This window comes from Stegodyphus dumicola, chromosome 1 (genome assembly GCF_044657685.1).
Source record: "Stegodyphus dumicola isolate Sdum_Otavi_A_Nest chromosome 1, ASM4465768v1".
NCBI classification, from domain to species: domain Eukaryota; kingdom Metazoa; phylum Arthropoda; class Arachnida; order Araneae; family Eresidae; genus Stegodyphus; species Stegodyphus dumicola.
This window is the reverse complement of record NC_140768.1, coordinates 269,126,033-269,146,718: the sequence shown is the minus strand read 5'-3', so window position 1 is coordinate 269,146,718 and position 20,686 is coordinate 269,126,033. Positions and strand designations below refer to the sequence as shown.

The window sequence follows — 20,686 nt, the reverse complement described above, 5'->3', positions numbered from 1 at the left end:
TTATGCAGATGGATTCCTGTTGAAACCTCCTTCTCTGACAAATACTACTTTTATGCAAAGGTACAAACATGTTATACATTAAAAAATGGGCAATATTCATAAAGTAATATTATTCAATTTAAAATACGTACGTCTATTTCTCTGTTTCAAATCTATATTAGTCTAACTTCAAAAATAAATTTTACTTTTTAAGACTGATTATAAATATTGTGAATATATTGTGTACTTGTGTAATGTCAGTTCCCAACGTCGTTTTTGATATTTTCGAAAACTGACTTGCCTCTGCTTTCGCAGATTGCATCAGCAGACAATAAATATATTATGAACATAAAATAATATATTAATAATCACAACACCTATAATAGGAAAGGTTTTTAATTAAGAATACATTTATTAAAAAATCTCTGCACTTAATGTTAATAACACATTTACGGATTTAGCACAAGAAGAAATAACACTTTTGCTCTCTAAGAAAAAAAAATCACTACATTTTTTATATCAAATTCACCATACTACAGTGTTGTAAGAAGTAAAATCTCATAGCAACAAAAATACAACGCACGTAATAATCTTTTCGGTACTGTTACCAAAATGTAAACAAACGTTATGGAGGTTGTAGGGTTTATATTTATTTTAACTAACATTTATTTTAAGTTTAAACTATCTTTCCTGTCAAGCCTTACTTTCCCCTGGAACTGCCAATGCCAGAATATGTAAATTTGAGTAGAACGCGCAAGCATTCAAATTATCAGCGGAAGTAGTATGATTTAAATAGAAGGAAACAAGTTCGGAGAGAGAGAGTTATTCTTACTTCGCGAGCGCGGAGGTAGAAATCGAGAATTAAAGAACCCCGCGTTGCGGCCTATGTGCTTGGCGGGAAGTAGTTGCAATTGTTCCAGTGAGCTTCAAGTCTGCTGAATTAGCTGCGGCTTTTGTAAAACGCGGTGAGTTAGTTATTTTAGAGAGCCTCGTAGTTAGAATATTGTCTTTATTTTCTTTTCAGGTTATTATTTTTATTTTGACTGCCTAGTTGGCACAGTTTGTAAGCGTCAAGAGGACGCAATTGTAATTTAGTACGTTGAATAAAAAGGGACTTAAACCCTTTATAAGACTCTGTGGTTTATACAAGCTTTCACTGTCACCTCTTGGTTGCGTGCTAGTTAGAGGCGCGCAACGTTATATTGGCGCCCGAACACTTATCGAACTGAAATGGCCGAAAATTGGATGGAAGCCGCTGGACAACACCAAGAAATGACAACGCAGTTAGAAGGATTTGGATACCTGGTCCAGACTTTGAGAGCATCAATCAAGCCAAACGTCTATTTCGACGGAAAAAATTCGGTCGCGGTATTTCTCGAAGGTATAGAAAACCACTTTCAGCTCTACCCTGTGCCTGAAAGACAAAAAGTTGCCATCGCCACATCAGCACTAAGAGGACAGGCCGCGCTATGGTGGAAAATATAGGCAAATTTCTTCTAGGTGAATTTGGAAGCCCGACGTATACATTTGAAAATTTCAAAAAATCGTTAGTAAAGGCCTTCCCCATAGTGAAAGATCGCGCACGGCTGGAAGCCGAGCTATATAGTTTCTATCAACGGGATACAGCACAATTGACGGACTTTATTTTACGAAAAATCAAACTAACGGATATGCTGTATGGCAAGAAACCCGATGCGGAGATTATTGAAATAATATTACCAAGATTGTTACCCGCTGTCCAAGACTACTTTGAAATTAGAAACCCAACCACATTGCAGGAACTTTTCGAATTGGCGGTGAAGTTTCAAAATCGCAGAATCGCGGAAAGAGCGAGAGGGGAAACATATTCTCAAAGTACCAGAAGGAAGGAGGAAACAAGAAATGGAAATCGCTCATATGGGGGAAAGAACTATCAAGCTAACGCATCGAAACTTGAAGGGCAAGGCCCAAAAAGAAAATTTGAAAATAAGCATCCGCGTACCCAGAAGACACACATTGAAAGGAAAGCTTTAAACGACTAGAGGGGCCTGTGAAAGGGAGGGTCCAGACCCCGGAAGTTTTAGAAAAACCCTCAAATAGACATCTAAATACAGTCATCGTAAAAAACTCACAGCTACCAATTATACAAGTCCTGGTTGGCGATGTACCAGTAGAAGCCCTCATCGATACAGGAGCAGAAGGAAATTTCATGAGTGAAATGTTCTTCAAAAAGAATTTTTATAGGATACGACTCTTTAAAACCAGAAATACGGAAATTATAGCGGCGCAAGGAAAAACATGTCACTGCATCGGGAAAGTATCATTAAACATACAGGTAAAAGAGGAAAATCTCAAAGTATTAATTTTTGTGGTGAAACACCTCCAACACTCTCTTATTTTAGGTATGGACTTTTTAAGGGCCGCGAGGGCCAAATTAAATTTTCAAGATAGTTCCGTGGTGCTGGAGATGGACCAGAGGGTGGTGGAACCGGTGGAGACACCTGAATTGGACCTTAGCCATTTGAATGACCAGGAAAGTAAAGCAATACAGCAAGTGGTGAGTAATTTTTCTCATTTGTTTTCAGAAAAACCGGGAAACTGTCAGATCGTGACTCACAAGATTCAACTAAATGCCGAAAAACCTTGTAGGACTAAACCTTGCCGCTATGACAAACAAAAAGACGTAATCATCGAAGAACATATTCAGGAGATGTTAAAGAATAAAATAATAACGCGCATAAATAGTGAATACGCGAGTCCAGTCGTATTATGTAGGAAAAAGAACGAGTTTCCTCCTTCGGAAAGGGCTTGGAGGTTTGCTATCGATTATAGAAAACTAAATAGCATAACTAAATTCCCAGTTTACCCTTTGCCGGTTTTAGACGAGATCATTAGACAGATCAAATCGACAAGATATATGTCTACTTTGGACTTAACGTCTGGCTACTATCAAATAGCTATGAGACCCGAAGATATACATAAAACCGCGTTTATAACAAAATCGGGCACTTATGCATTTTTACGCATGCCTTTTGGGTTGTGTGGGGCCCCATCAACATTCCAGAGAGCTATGGACATTGTTCTAAAGCCTGTCCTAGGAAAATCAACTTTAATTTATCTAGATGATATAATTATAACGAGTAGTACGTTGGAACAACACGTTAATGACCTCGAACAAGTTTTTAAATTATTAAAAGAGGCCGGTCTTACAATTAACGCCTAAAATGCAAGTTCGCAACTAAAGAACTTAAATATCTCGGTTATAAAATTTCGCAAAAGGGTATAGAAACGCAAGATTCAAAAATAAAAGCTATTAAGAATTTCCCACCGCCCAACACCGCCAAGAAACTTTCGTCTTTCCTTGGACTATGTTCTTACTATCGATCTTTCATAAAAGATTTCGCTAATATTGTTGAACCACTCTTAGTAATCAAACGAAAAAAGAGTAAATTTACGTGGACAGCGGAAGCTAACACGGCTTTTGAAAGATTAAAAGAAGCGCTTATTAATGCCCCTGTTTTAAAATTCCCTGAGGGGGACGAAAACCTGGAAATTGCGGCAGATGCATCAGACTATGCGGTGGGTGCGGTTCTTATGCAAAATAACCATCCGCTGGCATTTTTTAGTAAAACATTGAATCAAACACAAAGGAATTATACAGCTACAGAAAGAGAAACATTAGCCGTATTAATGGCTGTACACAAATTTCGAGTTTATTTCGGCAAATCGCCAGTAACAGTCTTTTCGGATCATGCGGCGGTTGGTAGACTTTACTCGGGAAAAAACCTAACGCCCAGGTTAATAAGATGGGCTTTAAAACTCCAATAATATAATATCACAATAAAATATAAACCGGGTAAGGAAAACAATGTAGCTGACGCACTTTCTCGCATAAAACTGGACGATGAAGGTAATGAACTTAAATGCGCTGTGTTGACTTCAAAAATTTTAGATTCTAGAGATACGGTTATTACTGAACTGAAAGCTGATCCTGAATTTGGAAATATCTATGCTTATTTGAAAGACCCCGAAGGCTTTGAGCATACAGATATCGATGCGATAAGAAATAGAGCAAAAAACTATGAAATAATAGATAATTTATTATTCTATACGAAAACAACAAACGAAAATCTTGAGTATAAGCCAGTCATCCCACCCTCGCTTCGATTAAGCATTTTGAAGGAGTTGCACGAAAAAAAAACAGCGGGCCACCTCGGGGTCAGAAAGACTTTAAAAAGGGTACACGAGGCGGTATATTTCCCGCAATTATACAAAATAGTAACGGCGTATGTCAGGTCCTGCAATCAATGTCAGTTAATAAATGATATTAATTACAGCCCGGCCGGGTACTTAAATAGCATTCGCGCTACATTTCCGAATGAAATTTTAGGCATAGATCTCCTTGGTCCCTTCCCCCAGAGCGAGTTAAATAAAAATCGTTTTCTTTTAGTAATAGTAGATCATTTTTCAAAATGGATAGAAATTGTTCCACTTGAACGCGCGTCAGCCAAAACAGTCGCAGATGCATTCTTACACAGATACATTTTAAAATACGGTGCACCGATAAAAGTCATTAGCGATAACGGAAAACAATTCATTAGTCAAATATTTGAAAACATATGCAATGGACTTGATATACGCCATATCAAAATGGTTCCGTATAGACCACAGGCTAACATAGCAGAAAGAGTTAATAAAAACATTGTAAAAATAATTCGCAGTTACGTTAGCACACATCACAAGCGCTGGGATGGCTACATAAATGAATTAGCTTATGCTTTAAGAACGGCACATCATGATACTACGGGAAAAACTCCAGCAGAATTATTTTTAGGCAGAAAGTTAATTACGCCTTTAGATAAATTATTCTTTGTGCAACAAAGAGAGCAGGAATTTAGACAAAAGGACATGCAAAAACTAATTGAGCAGGCGCTTAAAACTTCGGATACGGCAAGAAATAGACAAAAGTTATATTACGATAGAAAACGCCGTGAAGCAGATTTTAAAGTTGGGGATAAAGTATTGAAACGGAAATTTTCTTTATCAAGTGCCCCAGACAATTTTATGGCAAAGCTAGCTCCAAAGTTTGAAGGCCCCTATGTAATTCAGGAAATCAAAGGAGTAGTCTTATATCTTAAAAACGAGAAAGGGGAAATCTGTAAAGCAAGTCCCGACCAGGTGAAAAAATACTATAATCCAAATGATTTTGAAATCCTTAAAAGTTTCTTGCAGGACTCAAGTCTAAACGAAATAGAAGGGCCAGAGACTGCAACAACTATTCCACCACCCAAGAAACGGAGAACTGAAGAGAGACGTAGCACTTCTACAACCCGGACGTCGGCATCAAAAAGAAAAAAGGATTTTCAAACTCCGGCGTTTAAGAAAAACAAAAATACAGATGAACCGGGTAAAGAAACCGTAGTAAAAACGAAAACACCACCTACAAAGGATGGCAGGAGAAATTACACATCAAGGAGAACGCGCACACGGCCACAGAGTCAGGTGCCAGCAAGGCCGCCGTTCCGGAAACTGAAACGCCAACAGGAGGCACAAAAATACGACGAACAGAAGAAATTCAAGAAGGACTCCAGACCGGAGGACGTCAAGACCAGCCGTCCCAGGCAGAAACGCAAAGGACAACAACCAGACGATTACTCCGTCAAGAGGCCAGCATGTAGAGGACGCAAAAGAAAGATCAACGGGGACGACACGCGGAGATCAACAAGGAGAAGATTGACATCCATGACACCTCTAACTTGGGATCAATTTTGTCAAAAACGGATGACGGAGTTTCAAGCATCGAAAACTCAAAGATAAGTTAAAACCTTCTATAAATTTTTTTTCTCTTTTGTTCCGAAATGTTATGCTTAAGTACGAAGTTCTATGTTTTGACGAAAGTCAATATGTCTCGGTTGAGACTTAGTTTTGTTTTACTTTATTTAGCTAAGGCAAAAGTATTATTTTCTTTAAGTGTAAAAGCTAAAAACAAGCATTTTCTGTTGGTCGAAAGACTAATTCTGTTATGTTTAAGCCAAAATTTGGCCGGAGATAAAAATAACTTCGTATTCTTGTACTAATAAGAATTTTAGTTTCAGTGCCGCCAGCTTGGCGAAGAATGAGTAAAGTAAAAATTTATTTTCTCTTATTCATTTTATGGTAAATTGTAAAAAGCATATGTATTAAACTTTTGTAAATGTATGTAAATACTTGCATGTTATGTAAAAGTAGAATTTAGTCTAGAAGCATAAAATTGTAGATGCTAAAAGTGAATGCTTAAAAGCAATGAAGTCAAAATTTAAGTATTAAACTGTAAAGTCATGCTTTAGAGCGAAAGCCTGCATGTTTAAAGATGAATGAGGGGGAAGTTAGAATGAATGTGTTTCGTAGGGTTCTCCACCTACATTTGAATTTTTAAGAATATTAAAGTAGCTCATTGAGTTGTAGAATGTCGAGTAAGGTGTGTCTATTTGGTTGTTGAATTCTAACAAATCATGGTGGTTAGGGGAAGTGTTGTAAGACTAAAACACGAATATTCCCGTTTGACACCACACATGGTGGAGAGCCAGGGTAAAGTTAAATTAATGCTTGAAAAATTGAATGAATGTGAAGTAAGCAATAACTAAGAAAAACGAAACGTTAAAAACAAAAATTTATTGTGTCAAGAAAGTGTAAATTATAATGTATGTAGAAAGATACTGATACTTATTCCTTCCAGATGCTGGAAGGAAAGACCAAGATTGATTGATGAAGTCCAGGAAAAGTTGCTGTAAGAAGAAAGCTTTGTAACGACTAACAGAATTTTAATTGTTACATAAGATTTTTTTTTTGTGTGTGTAAACGAGGCTTTCGCCAGTTAGTTCAGAATTAGATAAACTTACAACAGGTCGTTTGTAGGACCTGCTTCCAAGTTTTCCAAATTCTGGCAGCGGCAAATGTAGGGTTTATATTTATTTTAACTAACATTTATTTTAAGTTTAAACTATCTTTCCTGTCAAGCCTTACTTTCCCCTGGAACTGCCAATGCCAGAATATGTAAATTTGAGTAGAACGCGCAAGCATTCAAATTATCAGCGGAAGTTGTATGATTTAAATAGAAGGAAACAAGTTCGGAGAGAGAGAGTTATTCTTACTTCGCGAGCGCGGAGGTAGAAATCGAGAATTAAAGAACCCCGCGTTGCGGCCTATGTGCTTGGCGGGAAGTAGTTGCAATTGTTCCAGTGAGCTTCAAGTCTGCTGAATTAGCTGCGGCTTTTGTAAAACGCGGTGAGTTAGTTATTTTAGAGAGCCTCGTAGTTAGAATATTGTCTTTATTTTCTTTTCAGGTTATTATTTTTATTTTGACTGCCTAGTTGGCACAGTTTGTAAGCGTCAAGAGGACGCAATTGTAATTTAGTACGTTGAATAAAAAGGGACTTAAACCCTTTATAAGACTCTGTGGTTTATACAAGCTTTCACAGTCACCTCTTGGTTGCGTGCTAGTTAGAGGCGCGCAACGTTATAAGGTATATCCTTGAACCCAAGCAAGTCAAGGTATTCCGAAGCGTAGAGAAAATGATGCCATCGGAAGCCACATCCAATCACGAGGAAGGATTTTTCCGTATGTGCCTGGCGCGGTACAGAATGTTTATATGCTTCCCGTATCTCTAAAAATAATTATCAGTGAAAATTATCAGTGAAATAATGGATTACTATTTCAGATTTTATCAAATGCACTACTACTAAAGTTTTGTAACTAGGGTTTTGGGTACAATAAAAGCGGATGCTACCTTCGCCATTTTTTCGCAATATCTTTCTTTTTTAAAAAAACGCACAGCGATTCGCATAGTATTGTTCTCTAAATTTTGTAAGGAAAGTGTTTTACAAAAACAGAATCTATTTTCGTCGGGCTCCACTTTGTTGTTCTAACAAAAGATGGCTCAGATTGCTTTGATCTTTTGTTCGAATCAGCTAATCGAAGTCTAAATATAGTTTTATCTCTGATTTAAGCGGTAATTTCTCCTTTGTTTAGTACTGACTGCATTTTAATTCCATTATGCGTAATGCAATTAAAAAAAAAAGATTGATGAAAAATATTTGTAATTATGTTGTTAGGAATTTACTTCTCAGGAAATAATGTGTTTTTCTTAAAGAGCAGTTGAACAGTATTTTAGCGTGCTTCTAAATACGCAAATACTTCAAAATAATGAAGAAAGCTTTTAGAAGAAGAAACATGATCTCAGATTTGCTTACAATGTGGCACAACGGTATGAGTACCATATACAGTGCGTCCACAAAGATTTAGGATTAAATTCATGCAAAATCGAAAGTTGAAGAAAATAGCGTTCTCATATCCTTCAATATATTATATTCTTAGACAAAATATTCTCCAATATATAATCCTTAACGGGACTGCTTTATGTTTTGCGCTATCATAAAACTGGGCTCGATTCCTCAGTAGAATTAATTTTTACAGCCTCTAAAATTTCAGAGCTCTAAAAGCTCACTGTTTAGAGATTCTAAAAGCTTTCTGTTTAGAGCCTCTAAAAACGAGTTAATCAAAAATCAAAGCCTTTATTAAGGTTTTGTGATTGCCTTCAGTGCTGTGAATGTAATGCTCTTTCAAGTGAGATTTCACTATCAGATAAACTTTCTGCTTGTGCGAAATCTGGTGAATAAGAGAAATAGTACAGAACTGTGACACTTTACTTTCCTAGGAACTCCTTGAACAGAATACCCTGCGAAAAACAAAGGGATAGTTCTATATCTCCCGTTTTACAGGGCCGATTGATAAAATTCTAACTGCGTTTTTCATGTATCGAAAGCACGACTTAAGATATATATTAGATTTATATATAGCATTGTCCTAACATAGGTATTTTGACACAAAATGGGACTTTTTCTAAAATAAGATACCAATTTTTCCATATTTCAATTCTACGACTCAAATTATGCCTATATATTAAATTTTGTAAAATTTGGTGTGGAATTTACGGAGAAATTCAAAACTTTATCTTCGCACAATTTTTTCGGTTTACGCCAAGAATAATTCACATGGCGAACTTCTTAATATGTGCCAATCAATTTTCCTTTCTTTTCGATTATGCCGGAGCGGAAAAAAGGCACCTCATTCCACAGTCACATCGTTTCTACTTCCAAATAATTTTAGCAAAGTGTCTAAACCACATTTGATGTTTTATCGCTTTCAAAAAAATATGCCAAATTTCAAAACGCGCGAACATATAAATTCACGTATATCTTGGGAAATTTTGAATAACAAATTGTAATTTTTTGCAGTTATGCTGAGAAATATGTCTACTTTAAGATGATGGTAAAAGTTTTATAGATTATAATTCAAAACGTTTTTTGAAAAATTCATAAAAATTATTTTAAAATACAAATTTAAAAATTAAATCATAAGAAATGGGTGAATTTTATTTGGAATGAACCTAAAGTTCGAAAGGAAGAATCAAATAAGTTTAATAAAAAAGGAAAGATTAAAAATATATACCAAATTCAATTAACATTGAGGAGCTAAAACTTTGGGAGCTAATGTTTTAAAAAACTACTCGTGCGATTTTTACAGCACTTGGTAGTTTGGCGTAATTGAGTCGCAGAATCGAAATCTGCGAAAAAACTCGTGTGTTATTTCAGAAAAAGTCCGATATAAATCTAATACATAGCCTAAGTCGCGCTTTCAAGACATTAAAACGCATGTTGAATTTCATCAATAGGCCCAGTAGAACGAGGGATATAGAACTGTCCCTCCCCCTTTTTTCCCCCGCACTAAGAAGGCTCGTTGTTTCGCAGCAGAAAGAACAAATTTTTCACTTTCATCAAAATCGTCCACGTTTTTATGGGCAGTATGACTACTGATATTAAACTCATTAGTTATCGTTTGAAGAGACAGGTGACTATTTTTATGCAACAATTGTCAAGCTCTTTCGATATTCACATTCTTTCAAGACTACGAAGTGGGATCATTCTTGGGTTCATCATTACCGTACCGCTCATCAGAAAAATCATCCACAGTACGAAACCCACATCGGATAGTGTCAATACTGCATCCTTATCTACTTTTCATAGCTTTACAATGCCTCTGTGTCTCATTTTCCTGCCTTATAGTAAAACGTTATTGCTATTATTTGCTCAGTTTTCACATTCATGATAGCTTGTGTTCGTAAGTAAACGATTAACTTCATTCGCGATTCTAACCATTAGCAATCGATACATTAAAAAAAAATAATAAGCTAAGATATTACAGTCAGCCTCATAATAAAAGAAATCAATCGTTTGGAAGATCTTTTGGAATTCATTAAAAGTTGTCTTAGCTTTGTAGGCGAATTTTAATCTATCTATCTGTCTATCTACATCTACATCTATAAATAGTATTTAATGAATAATATATAATATTTTATAATATAATATAATCAAGTAGTCTGACATAGAAGCATACAGTAACAATGATAAAATCCCAACCTATTCATTCTATCCATTCAATAGAAACTCGCGCATGGTCTCAATGTGTATATCCACTTGTATATCCCTAAACCTATAAGCAGCGTATTTACCACGAATACTACAATGAAATGTATTTCATGTTCTGTGTGAAACTTCTTCGCCGTAAGTGCATAACAACTTATCCCAGTATAATGTCCTATAAGAAAGGCCAGGTAAATCTTCCATTGGTTTAATGTAATTTTTCTCTTAATATAACAATCCATCTGCTCAGATCCCGTTATAATGGTCTTAAGAATTCGTAAATAGGGTTAAAATGCGAGTCTTTTCTGAAAAATTGGTAATTTTATTCCCCTCTCTCTTGAAGTCATTATCAGATTAATTTAAATGTAATTATGCTGAGTTGCTTTCCCACAATTTCCCTCAGTGGGTTCGTTTTAGATTTTTTTCACGCTAAAATTAAAATTTAAAGTGAAAGAGAACCTGAAGCATCGTAAGGAACGTCGTTTATCTATTCTTAAGGCGAATTGTGGAACTATAGTCTAGGAGTAATTACAATATGCACTCATTTATGCAAACCATCCTAATGTAACAAATTCTTTGCATTCTGAATTTATTAAAAGTTTTATTTTGATATTATTTATTTTCTTCATAAACTTCTGTTTTTTTAATGTTTCTTAATTCACCAAAATCACTCATTTCCATATTTAAGAGATTACATCAGTAATTTTAATTGCTTTAAATTAAAGCAAAATATCCATTTTAATTGAATCTGGAAAAATAAGTGGATTCAATAATCTTATGTTTAATTTGCTTTTAAATTTTATTCCCCCTCAAAAAAAAAAAAAAAAAAAAAAAAAAAAAAAAAAAAAAAAAAAAACACTTTTCTGAAAGATTAATGCGAACCTTTTCAACCGGGAAACCTTTCAAATTAAAAGGCTTTATGTATCCAAATTTAACGTTATCAAAATATGAAAATATTCCACTTTGTAAAATAAACTTTTTAAGCAATAAAGCTTCTGAAACGGCGGTCCGTAGACAGTATATAGTTTTGTTGATGTCTAACAAAACTTCAGTAGAACTTGCAGAAATGGCAGACTCGTGATACTGATTGAACATCATTTTATTCATTCTTCCTTGAATATGTCATGTAGGCAGGAGACAAGTGACAGCAGGGCCGGACACCCGGACGGCTTACAATGACTACTCGGGTACTGTCCGGACCCTGCAACTATCTATAGCTGAAACTTTTACAAATAGACATAAATATACAAGAAGACACTAATATACTTATACTGATAGACTCAATGCGTCTGATAGAGAAGTGCGTATTCACTGAGTGCTTAGATACTTATGCGATTTTATACATAGACTAATACGAGGAAGACACTTATACGCTTATAGAGGGACGCTAGTACATTTATGGACGCTAATACCCAAATTTACATAGACACTTATACACTTAACGACGTAGACACTAGTACGTAAGTACAACATACTCATAATTACGCATATACAAAGTTCGCATGTTTACAGTTCGCTTATATACATAGACACTAATAATGCGACACACTGACAAAAAAGGAAAGATTAAAAATATATACCAAATTCAATTAACATTGAGGAGCTAAAACTTTGGGAGCTAATGTTTTAAAAAACTACTCGTGCGATTTTTACAGCACTACAAAATTTACTACAAAATGCGACACACTATTACTACAATATACTACAAAATGCAACACACTAATATACTATAGACTAATACACGTTGACACTGATACGCGGGTACCATATGCACATAAAAACACATTAATAAAATTATTCTATTATTTTACAATAACTTACACATGGATACGATACACTGATATATGCAGACACTTACACTAAGATACGTAGACATTTACGATATATATAAAATTAAGTATTGGTACACATAGATACTGCGTAAATTCGATATATTTTAAAATGCACTTTTATGTGAATATTAATAATACACTATACTACTATAGGTGTTGCTCTGTATGTACTTAGATCTTGAACGGTCTAGATCTCAGATTTCGTACCCCGCAAGAGCCTACCCCTCTTAGTTGCACACGCAGCTGCAAGTCCAGCCGCTTTAAAACTGAAGTTCCAAGAACTTTTCTGAATTCTAGAATATTATGTTGCATCTATTACTTTTCTTCAGCTCAATGACTTGAAAAAATTTTTAAAAACACTAAGGAAATATATTTTACTGTATTAATATGATACAATTATGACGACGTTTATTTCACAATATGATATATCATATCTATACGTAGAAATCGTTTTTTAAATATTTGCTTTATCATGTAGGCATGTTGTTACATTATAGAGTTTCAAAACATTTTGAAATAAAATGTGCCATTTTTATTGACAGTTATGCGGAGATTTGATGGCTTGAGCAGGCATCATATTAAACGGACACACGAATGACTCTGTAACAAGCCATAAAAGAAAAGATCATATAGAGTCCACAGCCACCTTAGCAGGGCGTAGTTAGCTTTTTCATTTTTATAGACGGCGACGCTCGTCCAAAAAATTATTAATCTGATTGCTGACTCTTTGCAATTGGAATATTAGCCAAATGCATCGGTTAACCAGATCTCTAGACCTAGACACTATTGAACATGTCTGGTACACCTACTGAAGAGCAAATGCCGCATTTCCAATATGAAATTTGTGAAAGCTACATAGCTATTAGAGGGGCTTATACCATATAAGCCTCCATCTTTTTCGATCTTGCAAACTCTATTATTATGCGACAAACAGCCTTATTGCGATCATTCATGTATGCCATGAGCAGGCGTGTGTACCTATTCTATTGTATATTTTGGGTATTAAGTTCTGAAGATAATCGAAAGTAAGTGAAATTTCTTTTACTTTTAAACAGCAGTGCATGTCATCTTATAAAACTTAATAATTATATAAGAATTTTCGGCTCGAATCGTAAAAAAAACTCAATTAATAAAAAAAATAGTTTTCTTGCATATAAAAGAAAAGTAAGCTTTTTAAAGTCTTTTTAAGATTAAAACATTGCAGCAATAAACTCTTAACAGAGAACTTTTCGTTCATGTTCATTTCAGAATTACCTTAAAGTTTCTAACAAATTTAATTCTTATCAATGAAATATTTTGTTCAATCCTGTCTGATCGAAATAGATGCTGTAAAATTACATGAAGAAGCAAAACGTTTTATTCTTTTACTAACTGCGTGTGTTTTCTTTAAGGTATCGAAGACTTCGGAGTCCTGCCAATACTCTGATTGTCAATTTAGCCGTCAGTGATGTGTTGAATGGTTTTCTTCATCCTATGGCTACATATTCATCATTCAAGGAAGTTTGGATGTTTGGAAAATTGGGTATAGAAATTCTCATATTCCACAGTAAAAAATCAATTTTGTGTTCTTTATTAAGAATTTAAAACAGTTTTGCGTTTATTTCTGCTCTTCATTAAGATAAAAAAAATTATTTGTAAGATTATTTATTACTTAACAGATTGTATTACGTGTATAGTCATTTGTAAAGGTATCAAATTTAAGACGCATTTCATGATATTATAATAATCAAAAACATTCTACATACCCATTAATACGTTTATTCTATTAAGCAAAAAATAGATTAATTGCTTAAAAATATATTTTTACACTACGATAAAACATGTTATGAATATCTGTCTCGAGGTGATCCTTTGATTGTTAAAAGATTTCTCTCACATAATTGGAGCAGACGGCATATTTATTCCACTAATAACAAAAGACATACTAATGTTCCTTTACTTTCTAGGGGTTTATTTTAGTTTCATAATAGTTATTTTTATTTTTGAAAATGCTTCCTTACTTATCATTACGATTCCCTACCATAATGAATTTTCAGGATCGCGTTTTATGTAAATTCGGTAGAAACCAGTATTTAAGTTGAAGTCTCGGTCACTTCAGTAGAAGAGCTTAGAAGTTCTTAGTAAAGCGTATTCTGCCTTCTTGCTACATCCTTACTATAGTCTAATCTTAACACTTTTCGGTCGTATTGTTACGTGCTTGTCGGTGAATAATTCAATACTGATTTAAATACTCATAAGGTTACGAGTTCTTTTCCTAACTTTATGCTTAACTGCTTGCCACTTATCTGCATAATTCTGCGGTATGAGCGAGTCGCTACGAAATGAGGCAGACAGGAAAATTGAACTTAAATTTGATAGTGAAACTCAAGTATAATGCCACAAACCGCTTTAAAGAATTATACCGTATCTTTGCGAATATTATTCTGAAGAATGTTAATGCTCGTTCAGGTGTTTTTCAATATAAACCTACACGGAACATAATCGCATGGAATATTATCAAGCAGGTGATGATTCGATGAAGATGATAGCAGGTGATGATTCCTTTAGCGAGGACCTTTTATATTTCTATAATCAAACTATATCATACACAATACAGACATAGAAATCGGCAAAAACGCTTGCTGAATAGTATAGTTTCTCAGTGGATTAATTTTTTTCGAGCTTGTAGAAAGTATCCATAAAAATTCTTATGCGACCTTAATTTTCACAGCTTTCACAATTCATACTTCTTTGCTAGGCGAGATATACACGCTGTCCGGTAAATGTTGCGACAAACTTCTGGGAGAGGTAGGGCACATCATAAGGATAAGAATTGCATAGGAACCCATGCCCGTACATCTCAGGGGTAGGTGGTAGCAGAGGTAGAAGAGGGAAAGGAAACAGAAAAGTTATTAATTGGAAACCTTTACTAGAAATGAATACAAATGGTGTACGACAGCTTGAATGTTACAATAGATACTCCAACTTTGCAACATCAGAGGTCAGACATGTTTCACACCGACGGACCATTAATTGCCGGACTTGTTCAAACACACCAGGAGTTTCTTTGATTGTAGCAGCTGCGCAGGCGAGTTTTGCCAAGAAGCCTATTTCAGATACACCAGGATCGTGATACACGACACTTTTGATGGCTTCCCACAAAAAGATATCAAGGCTTGTTAAATCTGGTGAGCGTGGGGGCCAGAAAACAAGTCCACTTCGCGCTATCCATCGATGCCGGAATGATCTGTTCAAATGGCTACGAACATCCAGTCCAAAATAAGCAGGCGCCCCATCATGTTGGAACCACATAATGCGCCTCATATTTGGTGGAACATTATCAAGAAAGCCGGGAAGAACCTGCTCCAGAAATATTATTATCTCTTATTATCAGACCAGATAATTCGCGGCATTCAGCCTGGATGGAAAACGGTATGGCCCAACTAAGCAGTCGCGACTAAATCCACACACACAGTAACTTTAAAGCGTTGGGGTTTCTTGAGCCCATAAATGCTGATTGTGCTGATTAAATACGCCATTCCTATGGAATATAGCATCATCCGGGAACAACACATAAGCTCGGAAACTGACATTACGGGAACTTTCTTGCAGCAACCACTGTGTGAAATGCACACGTTCAAGATGGTCACCAATGAACAGTAACTGAAACCTTTGGAGACGAAAGACTTGGAAGGACTCTGCGTTCAAGACACGCTGAACACTGGTACGAGACATTCTTTAATTGAAAGGCAATGGCACGTATGCTGATCCTTGGATTACTCTCCATCGTATCCAACACACTTTTTTACCTAACGACCGAACGAGTCGATCGAGGTCTGCCCTCACTTGTCCTGCCACTCCTTAATGATCCGTAGTCGCACAAATTTTGATGCAAACGTGCAAACAAACTGTGGTGTTGTTGATGTCTATCGGGAAAGCGTTCTATAAATGCGTGCAGCGGCTAGTTCATTACTCAGGCTATTCCATACACTAAGTGAATGTCTGCAAGCTCTCCTTTCGTATAGCGTCCCGTGCTCTTCCTATGGCCTACCTCTCGAATGAGGCAACCCTCCATTATCCTGTACAGCAAACCCTGGCGGTGTACAGTGACGTTTCTGACATGGGTTCCTATGCAATTCTTAATCCTTATAATGTGCCCTACTTTCCCCAGTAGTTTGTCGTAACATTTACGGGACACCCTATATATTACCTCCAAGTGCTCTTAAATGATGCGCATAATCATGTTATGGTATTTTTATGTTTAAAATATCCGTTTTATGAAAGTAACGAATTTTAACATTTTTCTGTGTACTCTGGTTCGTATTAATATACCGTAAAAAATTATATTCGTTCTAGAAATGGAATTTAAAAAATAGTCTCCCATATGACAAGCATACACTGAGACATTTAATTTCATAATGTGTGGTTTTTTAGGCTTTTCTATGCCAGAAATTAATTTTATCGCTATGCCTTTCTTGAGCGACTGGTTAAAAAGTAAATAATTAGAAGTTATTTTTTTCCTTTTTATAATTTACTTTTTAGTGTCATTCAGGATGTTCATTTGTAATATACTAAAGTATAACATTTTTTACTTAAAATTTTAATACCTTTGGCATGTCTAAAGCATTTTCATTCAAGTAATTTATAACTTTTCGAATGTTGAATTAAAGTTAATTACATTCATATGCAGTTTGATTGCTTTATAATCTTAAGCGTTAAACTCATCGAACTAAAAATAGTTTTCAGTTTTAATTTACGCAATTAATATTGCTAATACTGAAATTCTGCTCTGTCTTAGAATACTCTAGTTCTATAAAATTATTTATATTATTTAAACACGAGTTCTGTAAAATAATTTATTATTTGTGAATGAGATCTCCGTTTCAAAATTTGCATTCATCAAAATTTTTGTGACTTACATTTTTCACGACAGTTGCATAGTTTCAGTTGCACTTTTACAGCGACATTTTCAATTGCACGCATATTTCGTACTTCAGTCGGAACTTTTGTCAAGGGAGAGAATTTACAGGGGACATAATCTAAAACTTAAAAACAAAATATCTCGGTTCATTGCTTCGCACGAGAATCAAACGTTCTATGTTTTATTTTTTAGAATGAATATTGTCTTTTATTAAATTTTTCATATTTTCCATAGAAATGGAAACATTCCTATGGAACATAGTTTCCGTGGACATATTTTCCATAGGACTCATTTTCCATATTTCCATAGGACTGTTGAAAAACGTTATTTCCGTTGTAATTATTTAAGTAGTATTATTAATGTTACTTAAGTAGTAATTTTAAAAAGTTAATTTTTTAGATTAAAAAGTGCCAAATAATGAATAATTGCCTTATTTAAAGCATTTTTGTGACCGGAAGTAACACTCTTTTCCATGATTTTTGTAACAAGCTTGACTAGATTAACGCCTGCGAAAATGAACGTCGCGTACAAACATTTATTTGTCATTTTGTTTGTTTTCACAAACTAAATTGTTAATTTTTTTTTTATCTTACAAGCAATGTCGTAGTTAAGCTAAATAAATGACATAATAAGAGACGCAGCTATTTTCAAAAGTTCAAGTTGTTTGATCGTTGTCAATACCAAATGGAACCTTTAGAAACTACCTCTCCTTTTACATAATATGTGGTTTTCACATCTATATTTTCTATCATCTAGTATCCTTTAGACATACGAAATAAGACCTATTATGTTCGAATCAATTTGGATGTCTAGTATTGCATGGTACCGGATAAATAAAGTTTCTTGTACCTGCTGAATAGACGTTGCTGACGATCATATATCACAAGTCCATTGCTTCATATATTCACAAGTCTGTTCAGTATTTCAGACCCATTCTATTTGGGTATTAATTATAAACGTAACTAACTAGCTGTAAATATTTGCCCAGATTTTGGTGAGACCTTCAACCGAGTCTTCTATTGGTCAAATTTTAATACTTTTTTCGTCTATGTTGGGTCCTTATCTTCTTACGCTGTGGATGATTTTTAAGCGAAAAGAAATGTTTGTTGTAATTTTGGCCATTAACTATTGAAACAACACTTTTTTTAGATTTTTAAATATCTTATCAACAGCAAAGTCTAAAATCTCTCGTTCCAAACTTGTAAAATATCTTATTCTGAACTGAAGTCAACTAGCAACCTTTTAAATCAGCTAAATTCTAACCTTAACTGAAGTTGATTTAGGGAAGGAGGACTTTATTCATTCTGCAGAAAATAATTCGAAGATCCCGTTTTGTTTCATTAAAATATTAATTAAAATGAGTCTTCTTGAGATGCAAATTGGACCAGTTTGAAATTTTATATTTTTGTGCCACTCTTCCATTTATTTTCAGCTCATATTTGCTTTGTGATGTGTCCACAAGTTTCATTTTATATGATGTTTGCAAGATGATGAGAATGATATGTAGCATACCTCTACCATTACGGATGACATTTTAGGGTTAATATATGACTAGGACTAATATATAACTTAATATATGACACTTTAGGGTAATCTTTTGTATGATTACTTTCTTCTAACCCATACATAGAAATGTTTCTTAATCAGGCTGTTTGACCTATTTTAGCTTGGAGCTTCTAATATCCTTACACAACACGAAGTTGTATATATATTTAAATAAATTATAACTTAAAAATGGGTAGAGTTTATATGATAGTCAAACGCAAATGTTCGATAAAATATTTACACTTTAGATTGGAATGTAAATGGCATACATAGCAGGTTTTGTTATCATCCATTCTGTAAAACATGCACAGTTTTCATATAAATTTAGAAGAATTTTGCTATATGACAATTATTTATAGCTGCGCAAATACATGAGAAAAAAATCTGATATGTACACCACATGACTTCCTTGTATTGGAATATTAAATTATAAGCATTTTTTCTTGCATTTCATTTAAACTTATTGGATTGAATTAAATCTACTTCGCCGACAGCGCATAAACCACAATAGAATAAATGCATTCTTTAAAATGCACTCTAGTATTTGTTTAACATAGCGACACTCTGGCGATAGATTCACTTAACAGTATTAATAATTATATAACAGTTAACTTATATAATAATTATATAACGGAAACTAAGTTAACTGTTATATAATCCAACAATTATATAACGAAAACTAAGTTAACTGTTATATAATCCAATAATTATATAACGGAAACTAAGACTGTTATATAATCCAATAATTATATAACAGTTACCTTATACATTTCGTTCATATTATAACTCATAATGCACAAAATTTATATCATTTAAAGAATAGAATAATCTAATCGTTGCCACATGTTCTATTCAAATACTATAATAAAGCTACAATGATATATAAAAGAAATTAAGCAAACAAAACAAAAAGAAACAGTTTTTCACTGACGTTTGAGTATTTCTCATTTAATTAATTCAGTTCTCACTTCGCGAAAAGGCAAAAATACATAAAAACTCAAAATATTTATATTAAAAATTACGAAGTAAATCTCAAACACTTATTTCCTCGAAAACATTCCCGAAAGAATTATTGGCAATAATAAATGAATGCGTTATCTTTGTTGTTGCGAAGCTAAGTTTCTTTAGATTGGCAACAAATACACTAGTCTCCTGTTTCGAATGTAAACATCAATGACCGCCATTAAAAACAGTCTTAGCGGCAATTAAACAACTTGCTGATAATTCTAAAAATATAGCACACATATTTACTAAAGGCATAAAATCCTTAACCGGAAGATAAAAACAACATAATTCAATCATTTTTAAAGCCAAAAATGTACAATTTACAAACATATAAGAGTAAAGAAATTGAAATCACTGAGCCGGGTAACAGAATGGATATATATATAAATATATTTATATACGTTTGGTGCGGCCGATTGCAACCAAAATACGAGGTGCACATCTACATGTTATAGCAGTCCTATATACAAAATTTCAACGTTCTGAGGCTACTCGTTTTTGAGTTATGCGAGATACGTACATACGTTTGTACAGACGCCATGAAAAATTCTTTTCAGAATTAATTTTAAAGCAGTTTTATAATTTTTTTAAAGGAAAAGAGTATTTTATTCTGTCCTTACGTACAGATATCACACAAAAACATCGTTAAATTGCATTCGATAGCGGTCAAAATGTATATTTTCGTTGAAATATGCTGCCTGAAACTTTTCGCGATTACAATACTTCCTTTTTACTTCGCACAAGGAAGTAATAAAAGATAAAAATCAAATTAGACAACTTTTAAAAAATATTTTTTTTTTAATTTGACAACTGAAACCAAATTAGACTATTTTCTAAGTTTGGCAGCGACATGTCAATGTGAAATATTTCCATGTCGCTGCTGCATGTAGAGTATTTTTTGAAAAAGAGTCTAATTTGATTTTTACTTAATAAAATAGGTAGTAACGCATTTGTACATTGATAAATACTTGCTATATGGAAAAATTCA

The 20,686-nt window shown here is 34.2% G+C and overlaps 1 protein-coding gene across 1 annotated transcript in view; it reads left to right on the top strand.

Moving 5' to 3' along the window:
• LOC118180633 (rhodopsin, GQ-coupled-like) overlaps nucleotides 1-20,686 on the top strand; it is a 333,342-nt gene that overhangs the window by 298,019 nt on the left and 14,637 nt on the right. The window contains exon 2 of the mRNA XM_035349726.2: nucleotides 13,640-13,770. Within this exon, the coding sequence (XP_035205617.2) occupies nucleotides 13,640-13,770 (131 nt within the window). The remainder of the gene's footprint in view (nucleotides 1-13,639; nucleotides 13,771-20,686) is intronic.